Below are 11,955 nucleotides of genomic sequence, written 5' to 3'. Positions count from 1 at the left end.
ACTGGAGACATGTAAGACGGTGAAGTTGTATGCTAAGGAAACTGGCTAGCCTTCAGGTGACAGCGGTGAAAGATGATGAATCAAGTCGAACGCACGCGAGACAAGAAACTTGGCAATGACAACCGCAACAGGCGCATCGCCTATCAACTGCATGTGCTGTATTACCCCACTCGGAGGTCTGTGGATAATAAGGTATATACATGAACTACGTTTACATAATTATAATCCAGGAAGCGATACCTTCAAGTTGTATTTGCTCTCTAGTAGTGAGCAGGGGCGGGGGTAGCCTTGGGCCTGACCCTGGTTTCCAAAGTGCAAGGCGTGCTGCTGGGCTTGACACCTCCGTAGCCCTGGGCAGCAGAAGGCTTGGTGGGGCGATGAGCTGCATGGGTAGGCTTGGGGTAGGCGTGAGGCCACTTGCCAGAAGGCCTAGGGCGACCCCAGCCGAAGCCGTCTTGGGGACGGCTGCCGTTGTGGAAGTAGTCTGGGCGAGGAGTGCCAGAGGGGCGTGTGTTGCCAGAGGGACGCATGCCGGTTCCGGTGGGGTAGGCTGCTGCTGAGCCTGTACCGGTAGGACGCTGAGGAGAAGGCGATGAAGCGGTAGCGTCGAGGGGCACGCGCGTGCTCTGAGCCTTGCTTTTGGTGCAAGATGTGGAGGTTGCAGGCTTGGATGTCGCAACGGTAGAGGTAGCTGCCGAGCTTGTGCCGGTAGGCTTCTGAGGGGCAGCCGATGAACGAGTAGCGTCTAGGGGTACGCGGGTGCTCTGGGCCTTGCTCTCGGTGCAAGTCGTGGAGGTTGCAGGCTTGGATGGCTTGACGGTAGGAGGAGCTACCGGGTATTCAGCAGAGCCGGTAGGCTCGACAACGGACGAGCTGGATACGGTAGAGTAGACCGGCAAGAGGGACAGAAGAGGGACCGCGGCAGTCTCTGTGAAAGCAGGTGCAATAGCAGGGTTGAATAGCTGGGATGCCGGGATATAGATGGACTTGAAAGGGTTGGGCAGATCATTGTCGGGAAGGAATCCTGAGGGTATAGCTCCGAGGGCGGATGTAATGACAGAGACGATGGGTACTATGGGCACCAGGGACGCAATCGGGTTTGGAGCGGGTGTGCCGTACCCAGCAGGTGCTGTAACGGAGGGAGCAGGCTTCGAGCCTCCAGCAGGGGCGTTGTAGCTGTTATCGCCATACTGAGCAAAGGCCGTACCGGCAAGCAGGGAAAAAAAGAAAGCAGAGTGCATCATGATGCTAGCAGATGATCAAACAAAGCGAGGAACGAAATAAAGAGCGAACGACCAGCGAACCAGGTCAGTGTGTCTGTGAGAGACGGTAAAAAGAATGTAAACGATGCGAATGATCGTGAAAGCGGTAGCAGGTCGTCGTCATGTTGGAGTTGCTCCCCTATATAACCAGGCGGGCAATGAAACAAGCCATTTCCGCTGGGGCCTGAGGCCTGGACCAAGAAGACGGCGCCAATCGAGGATCATCTCGGAAACATTTGCAGTGCACCCCAGTGCGGGGGCCGCCGCGCCTGTACAAAGGCAAGGTGAGAGCTGCGAGTGGTTGGGTTGCTGAGGCGCGGACCGTAGAATGGGTAGCGTAATTGCGGTCGTTTCGAGTTGTTTCGCCAAGATCTCGCTAGCGGTAGATCGCCGCGCCAGCACGTGACGAGGTCGGGACGGGATGGTCTAGATCACCAGCTCGTCATTGCGTCAACAAGTACCATTGCACCATCCATCATTTAGATTTGAGGACTTCAGCGCTGAGTACTGACTAGCATACACTTAACGGCCATCTCGATCTATTGTATCACGACGCCGTCTTCCGCCGCTTGATACCGATCCACATGTCCTCCCAGAATCCTACACCACCTTTGACTACAAAATTGCCTTTGCGGCTTTCGTCGATCTCAATATTGAACGTCCTGAAGAATTGCAACGGGGCCTTGTACAACTCCATGAGCGCGATATCTTTTCCAAGGCATACTCTCGCGCCATAGCCAAAGCCCATGTTATACTTGTTGTACTCCTTTGCTTTTTCCTCGCTTTCGAGCCACCTTCCTGGACGGAAATCACAGGCATCTGCACCATAGATCCTCTCATCGCGGTGCACGAGCCAGGGGTTGCAGGTTATTTCGGTACCAGGCGGCGCGTAGCGGCCATGCAGGTGCATCCCTGACGAACCCACAACGCGAGGGAAGATGTTCGGAGCGGAGGGACAGAGACTGTATTCGTCAGTATACGAGAATGACAATGAAGAAGATGAGTATGACCTACCGCATACTTTCTTTGACGCAGGCAACGTAGTATGGACAATGCTCTAACACTTCGTCATACTGCGGCATGTAACTCAATTTGCCCTCGCGAGTGACCCGATCTAACTCTTCCATCAACTTCGCATATACTTGAGCATCAGAGGTAATGTACGCAACCATCGCCTGGAATGCAGTTCCTGTCGTATCAGCGCCAGCCAGTAGTACGAGAAGAATTTCAGCTTTGATGTAGTCCAAATCCAGCGGTGCACCGTCCTCTGTTCTTGCATCCAGGAAAGTCTGTAGCAGATCGACTCTGTCGACTTTACCAGCTTCGATATCTTGGATTCGCTTGGCAATGAGCTTATCACGGAAGCGCATCAGCGTGCCAATACCAGAGTCGTCCTCGGGCTTCGCCACAAGATATTTCTCGCCGAACCATGTGCCTTTCGCCCATTGTGTAAACGGCCAGAGCCGAGCCATTAGACCAAAAGGAAGTAGACCATCGTGGAAGCCTTTGATCAAGCCGTCGATATCGGAGCCGCTCTCGATGAATCCGATGGGTGCGCCAAAGCCGATCTCCGATATGATGTCATATGCCATATATACTGCCTGTATCAAGTGTCAGTGCCCCTGATCGCCAGCATAACGATAGTGTGAAGCGTACCCATGGCGCAAAGTCAAATCTACTGCCATCACCGAAGACTTCCTCCAGCTTGTCAGTCCACTGCTGGATGCGATCGTCCACTAGCCCCTCCATCTTCCTGACGTTGCTGAAACTATATGGGCCAGCAGCGATCTTGCGAAAGTGCGCATGGTGTTTGTGTTCCCGCATATTGAACAAACTCTCGGTCTTGCCGAAGCTGCCGGTGATATAATGATTCGACTTGTTCGATTGACGATTGTACACTTCGGGAAGCTTGGTAGCATCGGAAACCAACAGTAGGGTAGGCGTGACGCGAAGGACGGGGCCGTATTTGCGGTGTAGGGCGAGTTCGACCTCGCATTCATCAGCTTTGATGTTATGATAGGCGATCCATAGCCGTGTCATGCTGGCCCAGAAGGGACCCGGGAAGTGTCGTAGCGGGTGGAAATATCGATAGTAGATGATCTGGTAGACGCATCTCACGGTAGTATATGCCGCGAGTACTAGGAGGATATTAGGTATCGTGAAGTATGAGGAGAGATTCAGACTAGAGTCTTGCGTAGACATCATGCGGGAACTGCAGAATACGAGTACACTAGATCAACTAGAGAGGGACACTGCGATGCCGACAATAGATATATCCGTTGAGTGTCCATCGCTCCAAAGGATCGTCAAGTACCCTTACGATGTAGGACACTAACATGTCGCCCGGAGAAGCATCGCCAGCGCCTTTTGAACAATTCACACATGTGATTCGACATGAAATCATACAGCGGTCACACCTCTCTTCCACATGTTCTCCGATGGCGTGGCGGGGTAGCGAACGCTAGAATGGATGTTGTCGCGGGGTACATACGCAGGTACGGGCACCGTTTTCCGATCTACCAGCACAACGCGGGGTCGGGAGTTGCACTCCATACCACAGAAGCGACATGTTCGTGTCGTAGTTGGTGTGCGACATGAACGACCTGCTAGGTGTCATGCCAGCCAACCCAAACTAGGCTGAAGACGATAATTTCAATGGTCGGTGATGATCTTGTGAGGACGGAAGTCTCTTCCGAGAGAAGACATGTGTGCGTTGAAGCGGACTCGAAGCCGTGTCGGTTCTGGAGAACGAACTTTGAGACCTGGATGTTGTGGAGGTGACGCACGCAGCCAGAGCGGAAAGATGGATTGCCAAGGGCGCTAATCCGCACTGATCTTAGCCCCAGAGCCCCTGGATGCCCAGCCCCGGAGGTACCCGGGCGCGTATCGCCGCGCGGTTTGCGGGCCAGAACGCGAACACCGTCACCCTCATTATCATATCCTCTCAATTTCATCTCCCGCACGTCGAATCGCGTCGCGAGACATGCCATATGCGCGGTGGACGGAGTTTTTGACCCAGTTAAACAAATATCCGACATCTGCAACTCCAGGCAGTCGCCAATTGTCGTTCTACTCTCTGCCACGCCGCGTGGACAATACCTTATTCACTGGTCAAAAGCTTCTTCACACAAAGTCATCTCCTTAGCCCATCCCTACTGTACAGATAGTTCATGCTCAGCCGCGTATGCAGGAACGAACAAGTCAAATGCGTAACAAAGTTCGATGCCGTCTGTTCACGAACGACCGACTGGGCGTGTTGTCGCTACGATTGGCCTAGCTCTGTTACATGGAAATGTCGCGCGACACATGGCAGCGAGCCGCTTGTTTCGCTGATATGGACGGGTTTATAGAGGTAATGAAGCTTTCGACAAGCAAGCAGTTTGATTTGACGCTCCAAGTCGCAACACTCGGCCGGCCATGTGACTTCCCGTAGTCGCTAGCGACACAAGCCTCTTACACTTTGAACACATGTTGTCATATAAGCTACCGTGTTACACAGGAATCAGCAAAGAAATGTGTGCCTGGCCAGCCGGCACGGAAGTGAGTGGAGCTAAGAGCTATCCTCCTCGAACTTATATTCTTCCAGTCACGCTCAAGGGGAAAGGTTGCTCAACCACACGAGCTTATCCTGCCAGTCGGTTAGATGCCTTTATGACCGCCATTCTCCAGGGAACAAACGCTACCTGCCACCGGGATCATCACACCTTGTCTGCTCCATCTAGTCACGCTACCTCAATGTCTATCTGCTTGGCAGTGGGGGCGTGGAACCATGCCTACTATGCGAATGCACAAGCAGTGAGGACTAGATGGGATACCGTGTGATTGGAGCTGGGCGAGTCTGCTGCAACATAATTTTGCGAGAAGGTCCGATGTTGTGCTACTGTGCCACATTCGCGCATGACTTCACAGCCCCGCCATCGCGGAGTACGTCATTTGCTTCGACATCAACCTTCTCCTCTACTCCTCACGTACAGTTCCAACTATAGCTGGCTTGATTCGACTCTCTTCAGCACCGGATTTATGTACAACCGATCGTAATGCATCTTTGCGATGTTTGTCTCGCTATGCGTCCGATTCTCCATCGGGTATCTTCTATAGATTACAAACCCCTCGAACGGTATCAAGTTCACTATGATGGGTTTGCATCCTTGTTTAGAGCATCAAGAGCTGGTTGTTACATCTGCAGAAGGCTATGGCGCAACTACCATACCAACGTGCGCTCCACAAGACGCATGGAGGTACATCCTGCCACATTTTACATAGCTGAAACAGCTGCACAAGGCGGAGAAGACCCGCGGCACACTGCACGGCTCAAGATTTATCGAAAGGGCCAAGAATATGACAAAGAGCCTGTAGTACTTCTCGACGTCTTCTACTACATACCTTACGCCCCGAGTACGTTACCGGTTGATATTTGTGATCATGCAGTATGCTAATCCAATAGACACGCTCACGAATCTGCGAAGTCACCTACCTTCCAACTCACGCTCTCCAGAAATCCTGCACTTGGTCCAGCGATGGCTCAACCGATGTCGAACATCCCACAAAACCTGTCGAGAAGACGCAGAAACTACGTGGTATCCAACAAGATTGCTTCAAGTGATGCCAACAATCTCTGACACTAGACTACTTATCACGAAAGGCCAACGTCTGCGAGGTGGTTATGCGACTCTGAGTCACTGCTGGGGCTCCAAACCGATTACCAAGTTGGTCTGCAACAATCTAGCTCAGTTCCAACAACAGTTGGATTTCGAGGCACTTCCGAGGACCTTTCAAGATGCAATATCTCTCTGCAAATCTCTTGGTTTGACATACATTTGGATAGATTCATTGTGCATAGTACGGGATCTCACCGAATTGCAACGACCTGATGCTGACTATATGCTATCAGATACAGGACGATAAAGCGGACTGGCAAGCAGAATCTGTACAGATGCACAAAGTCTACAGTCACTCTACGTTGAATTTGTCAGCGTCTGGAGCTCAAGATGCAAGTGAAGGCTTCTACTTCGAGCGTGATCCAGCATCAATTGGCCCGCATCCAGTCTGCCCTCTCTCCATCAGTTTAGCAGGCCTGGGGTATCTATACGACGATCATACAGACGTCAGCTGGCACATCATACACGAAGACTTCTACGGAGAGGTACTTCAAAAGACAGCAGTCTTTCACCGAGCATGGATATTCCAAGAACGACAACTGTCTAGAAGGGTGCTACATTTTGGTAAAGAGCAAGTGTTCTGGGAATGCCGCACTGACAATTATTGCGAGTCATTCCCCGATGGTCTTCCCGCTATTCTCACAAGTTCTACTGGCACTCTACTCAAACCCGTGTACGAGCAATCCAAGGCCTGTTTTCCGTCATCCGCCCCGGTACACAAGCGTCTTCCAGGAATATCAAGACAACCAGGCGCAGTGCAAATGCAAATGGTTTGGCAGGCTTTAGTCACCGATTACTCTATTGCCAAGCTCACCTACCCCAACGACAAACTAGTCGCGATAAGTGGAATGGCGCGAGACGTATGGAACATTTGGCAAGGGAGGATCGAGGGCCATGTCAGGTATATTGCTGGGCTTTGGGATATACATCTTCCCGAGGCGTTGTTATGGAGATCCGTCAACCCGGACGATACACGCTCGGAGAAATATCGAGCGCCGACGTGGTCCTGGGCTGCCATCCAGGGTGCGATCGTCTGGGAAGAACACATATGGTCTGATGAATATAGGTGCGTCACGACTATCCTAGATGTGAGCATAGATCACTTGTGGGATGAATGGGGAGAAGTGACATCCGGGAATATCGTGGTCAAGGGCCCACTCTGTAAGCTACGATGGAAAGAAATCGATGTTGCTGTCCGCTTCCTCGGACTTGACAACGGTGAAGAGACACAATACAACGTGGCGATCTATGGAGATGCTGGGTGGCAAGATGAGACTGAAATTTGGGGTGATTACTTGTATGGACTTCTTGTTGTTCGCTTCCGGAATCCTACGCCCCGACGAATATGCATGCTAGTCTTGAACCCGGTACCTGCAACTCCTAATACTTTCAGTCGGGCTGGCGTCGGTTATCCAATGTCGCGCTCGGAAGTAAACTGGTTTGATGGATGTGTCGAGCAGACGATTACGATCGTTTGACGATATGACGTAGTCTGGCTATCAGAGTGTAGTTAGCAATCAACAATCCATTCGACATGACTGGTCTAGCCTACCATGATATGCTTTTTGGTGGCCATAGACTCCCAGACTAAGAGACGTGACAGATACATAATGCTTTGCCAGCGCTTTTGTCTTCGATCCAGCGACATTGTAGCCCCCTACCCACTTAGCTGCTTGAGATATCTGCAAGGGTCTCAACGACAACTAGAATTTGGTCCCACTCTTTTGATAAGGTTTCGTCGTCTCGGGCGGGCGGGACTGCTGCTCCAAAAGCTGTCAAAAGACGGTCGAGTTCTTGGAGTCCTTCAATCACGCCAATTTTCGGACAAGGTCCTTGCTTCACGAATTTCTCATATATCTCTTGGGCTGACTGTATAACGTTGATAGTCTTCGTAAAGCTGTGGTGTTGTGACATGCATGAAGCAAATAGGTTCCTGCTACGTTGAACCAAGTACCCGAACTGCGATTTGTCGACCATGTACTCGGAATGAGTTGCAGCTAGATGGAAGATAGAGACCGTAGTCTAAGATAGATGAGAGGCGGCTTCGTAGAGCGGTTCGTCTGGTATCGTCTCGGATAGGTCGCGTTCCTGGAGGCGTGCGTGGTGGAAACCAGATGCCATCCCCCCTCCACTCTTATACCAGACATATTCATACAGTGATTCATACGTACAACAGTCACATACAGTGTTGTGACTGTGTGGTGGCCGCGTGGTGTTGACTCTTTCGCCATGTTAGTCACATTTGACTCTTCACCGCACAGCCCACTATGTCTTTCATCCCATCTTTCACCAGATGGAAGGAAGTTGAAGAAGACGAGAGGTGGTCGAGATAGTACTGTAGCATCACGTAAGATGGTTTTGGTGACATATATCAGGTGTATATCGCTTGAAATGGGGCAGTGTCAGATGGCACTTTGGAAATGGCTGGAGAGGTTTTGGGGGTAGATATGGTATGTGTGTCAATCAAACATCGACTAGTATCAAAACATGTACCAGCATAGCTCCATCTGTCTCTAAAGGAAAGGTTCAAGAGGTAGATACAGGATGCACATCCCCTGAAATCGACCAGTGCGAGACGTCTACATCGACCTCTCTTACGACGAAATCAACAACCTCACCGAACCCAGGAGGTACTCAAGCCTTCTCACTGCCTGGTATCAATCATCCAGAAACTTATGTATCCATATAACCACACTATAAACTCACTCAACACCTTAGCAACCTACTTAAAGTCCTACACGCTATCTCATACCCTCTTAAAGATACTTCACTCCACACAACGTATTTCTCAAACCTGCTCACGGTTTTCCAGGAAGTGAGAGAAGATAAGATAAGCTAGAGCGCTTTCTGGATTAGTGTGTTTGCTCTGAACTCACCTTCACTTCCGAAGTTCGACCAAGCCGCGAGTAGTCTGCACAGACTCTTCCCCCCACCTCACCTCTCTTTTACCTGCACACCACCACAGCCGTACAAATTTGACAGCGCTATGGCGAACACACCACATGAGCCTCAAGCCGCACCTGTGTTCAGGTAAGTAGTTCACTCGCTGCAACTTCAGCTATCACAGTCACTGACAGACCGAACAGCTCTGCAACCAGAGGTGAAATTGTCACGATCTTCATCGGCCCCGAAAAGAAGCGCTACAACATCCACAAGGACATCATCTGCCACCACTCAGAGTACTTCCGCACCTCATTCAACGGGCGCTGGAAAGAGTCTGACGAGGGCGTGACACTGGAGGACGTCGAAGTCCCGGTGTTCAATGTCTTTGTGCACTGGCTCTACGCGCAGGAGATACCGTCAGACTGGGAGTCAATCCTGCGATTGGCAGAGGCATCTGAATTCGTCTCTCTACAAAATTCGTCCAGTTATGGCTACGCTTGCGTGCTTGTCTTGAAGTGTGTTATATTCGGAGATCGATTCCTCACACCAGTCTTCCATCGTCTCGCACACAACACATTCGTCAACGACCACTTCATTGAGAAGGGTATGGAGATATGCAGTAGCGTTACCTACACGGCTGTTATATGGGCCTTCGATAACCTGCCGACGGACAGCCCGATCCTCGTTATGATGGTTGACTTGCAGGGCACTGCATGGGATGAGTGGCATGACAACGAGGCAGAAAAGCGTCGGAGGTCCCGGTTGCCACATGAGTTCCTTGTTGCCGTTATGCTGAAGCAAACCAAGATCCGGGTATGTGCTGAAACGACGGAGTTGTCTGCTTGCGACTATCATCTTCACGAGTCCGAGGAAGAAAAGATGGCCTGTGCTGCCAACGGAAAGTATTGTCACAGCTAGGGAACGGAAAGGGATGACCAGAAGTAAATGGTGAACATGGAGAGAACTCTGGCGGTTGAGGAAAGGCCACGGGCCAGGTCGCTTCGAATGTAGAAAGAGCGATCAGCTACTCCATAGACTAGTCGCACCTTCCCCCAAACAAAAAACCCAAACATACATCGTGCACTCACTTCACAAAGAAAGAAAAAAGCTCCATTCGATACTAGGGTATAAGATGAAGAAGCCAAAATACCACAAACCTACCCACCCATCCAGCCCCACCCCAGACTAACGCCATCCTCGCATCATCCTAGAATCACGAGTACCAGTAACCGTATTCCGTACTGCCCTATTAATCCGAATATCGTGACACAGCCCACCCGCCAATCCTAACCCCATCAACGCCAATGTTGGTATCTCGGTTATCATAACTTTGTACTCGTGCGCCTGCTTCATTGGGACTGACTCAGGTCTGAGCATTCGGTGTGGGTTTATCTTCGTGCTCTTCGACGATTGGGCTCGCTGGCGCCTCGTCCTCGTCGCTTGCTTCCCTCGCGTCTTTCCACTCTGAGCTCTTCCGACTGATGCGTGCGGGGCCCATGGGGTTTTCGCGAGGGCTAGCGAGCGGGCTGGTGGGCGTGGCGCGCATGCTGCTGATACTATCAGTGCGGCCGTGGCCAAGGAGTCCGCTGCGCACGCTGAGGCCGTCGGCTTGCTTGGTCGCGTAGTAGCTGTTGCGCTCGCTGGGCAGGACCGGGGCTGTGACGCCAGACGCAGAGTAGACGCTCGCGCGCTCTGCGTTTACGAAGGCGCTGACGTTGCTTGGCCTGCCGGAGGGCGAGTATATGGCGTCGGGGTTCGCGGATAGTACGCTGAGGGGCAGCGATTCGCGACTGCCGCCGTAATGCGACGACGGGGCTAGTGCGCGCATCGAGGCATTGGTGTCTACGGAGTTGCGACGGCGGCGCTTCGATGAGGAGGCGAGTGTGAGGATGGACGCGTTATCGGTGAGGATGTTGTTCGCGGTGGCGCCCTGATATGAGTTGGGCTGCTGCTGCTGCGGCTGCTGCGGCGCCAGATGCGGCGGTATGGCTGACGGCGGCGGTGAGGTGGGGAACTGATGCGAAAAGTGCACGGGCGTAGTGCTTGTGGTTGTCGCATTGTTCTGGGGTTGCGCTTGGCCGAGGTTGAGGATATTTGAGGGCGCAGTCGATTGTATGGTCGTCAGGGTGGTGGTGAGAGAGTGCTCTGAGCCGTGCGGGGACGAGAATGTGCTGCCGCCATTGACAAAGTTGCTGCCGCCTGTCTCTGCCTTTGACCGCGACGAGTGTACTGTTTCGGGGACTGTGGCTACCGTAGGGGCGGTGGACTTGTTGCTCTTGTCTATCGCCTGTCGCTGTCCGGCCGCGGGCTCCTCTATGGACGTATAGCTATCGTGCGATCGTAATGTGGCCGGGGTCGTGACGGACGAGTTGTCGGCGGGCGGTACGTTGGTGTTGATGTAGCCAGACTCAGGATAGGGGTTGTTCTTTGGAGCGCCTTTCTTGACGGTGTTGCCCTTCTTGCCTGGGGCGTCGGATGAAGAGGGCTTGAGGTTGGCCAGGCGCTTCATCCAACCCGCAAAGGGTCGCTTGCGCGCATGTCGGTCTTTGTATCGCGTTAGCATGGTGAGCATAATTTGTCGAGGGGAGAGCGGGCGTGGTGTAGGGAGGATATAATTTGGGTAGTTGTCTGAGACAATGGCTGTGCAAGACTAGTTCACCGTACCATGGGGTCTCGACGCAGCTTCGGCCGTAGCCATAATGCCGGCTGCCAAATATAGAGTGCCGGTGGTGAGTGAAGGAGGTCGTTGGGCTAGTTAGGCGCGGGATGCCACGTTTAGTCGGACGATCCCACGTCGAATCTACTGGAGTAATGGGGACGCGGCTGTCGGTAGCGCGGTGTGCGTCGTGAAAGCCAGCGCAGGCGGTCGGGCGCGATTATCGAATGGCGAGACAGCAAGTCGTATCGCTGCTATCAGTAATCCGAGACGATTGAGGCAGTCTGAGTTACGCGGTCGGGGCCGGGAGGTTGCGCTGATGGGGAAAGAGCGAGGAGCTGCTGGTCGCTCCTGCTCATATCTCCGGCTGGACCCTGACCCTTTTCCCCAGCGCACCTGCCGCCCGCCGCGCTAAGCCGCCATGTTCCCTTCACGACACACGATTGCGTATGTTCTGTAGATCTCCATGTTATCGCCCACCCAAACTCAACACTGA

General features: G+C 52.6%; 4 protein-coding genes across 4 annotated transcripts; 1 reads left to right on the top strand and 3 right to left on the bottom strand.

Annotated features, from left to right (window-relative positions):
* Nucleotides 1-260: 260 nt before the first annotated feature.
* On the bottom strand, nucleotides 261-1,241 carry J4E84_007357 (uncharacterized protein; the record flags this gene model as incomplete). Its single annotated transcript, XM_049389942.1, has 1 exon — nucleotides 261-1,241. One exon carries the CDS (start codon nucleotides 1,239-1,241, stop codon nucleotides 261-263), a length of 981 nt encoding a protein of 326 aa, XP_049242242.1.
* Nucleotides 1,242-1,809: 568 nt separating this feature from the next.
* Nucleotides 1,810-3,467, bottom strand: J4E84_007356 (uncharacterized protein; the record flags this gene model as incomplete). The annotated part of the gene is made up of 3 exons (XM_049389941.1): nucleotides 1,810-2,224; nucleotides 2,277-2,863; nucleotides 2,919-3,467. The coding sequence occupies 3 exons, from the start codon at nucleotides 3,465-3,467 to the stop codon at nucleotides 1,810-1,812; spliced, it is 1,551 nt and encodes a 516-aa protein (XP_049242241.1).
* Nucleotides 3,468-8,906: 5,439 nt separating this feature from the next.
* Nucleotides 8,907-9,721, top strand: J4E84_007355 (uncharacterized protein; the record flags this gene model as incomplete). The annotated part of the gene is made up of 3 exons (XM_049389940.1): nucleotides 8,907-8,950; nucleotides 9,007-9,616; nucleotides 9,668-9,721. 3 exons carry the CDS (start codon nucleotides 8,907-8,909, stop codon nucleotides 9,719-9,721), a joined length of 708 nt encoding a protein of 235 aa, XP_049242240.1.
* Nucleotides 9,722-10,166: 445 nt separating this feature from the next.
* J4E84_007354 (uncharacterized protein) lies at nucleotides 10,167-11,366 on the bottom strand (the record flags this gene model as incomplete). The annotated part of the gene is made up of 1 exon (XM_049389939.1): nucleotides 10,167-11,366. The coding sequence occupies one exon, from the start codon at nucleotides 11,364-11,366 to the stop codon at nucleotides 10,167-10,169; it is 1,200 nt and encodes a 399-aa protein (XP_049242239.1).
* Between the last annotated feature and the right edge of the window lie 589 nt (nucleotides 11,367-11,955).

The sequence above is a fragment of the Alternaria hordeiaustralica genome (assembly GCF_023758085.1).
Source record: "Alternaria hordeiaustralica strain BMP 2776 chromosome Unknown scaffold_16, whole genome shotgun sequence".
Taxonomy (NCBI): domain Eukaryota; kingdom Fungi; phylum Ascomycota; class Dothideomycetes; order Pleosporales; family Pleosporaceae; genus Alternaria; species Alternaria hordeiaustralica.
The sequence above is the reverse complement of the archived record's forward strand: the minus strand, read 5'-3'. Positions and strand labels throughout refer to the sequence as shown.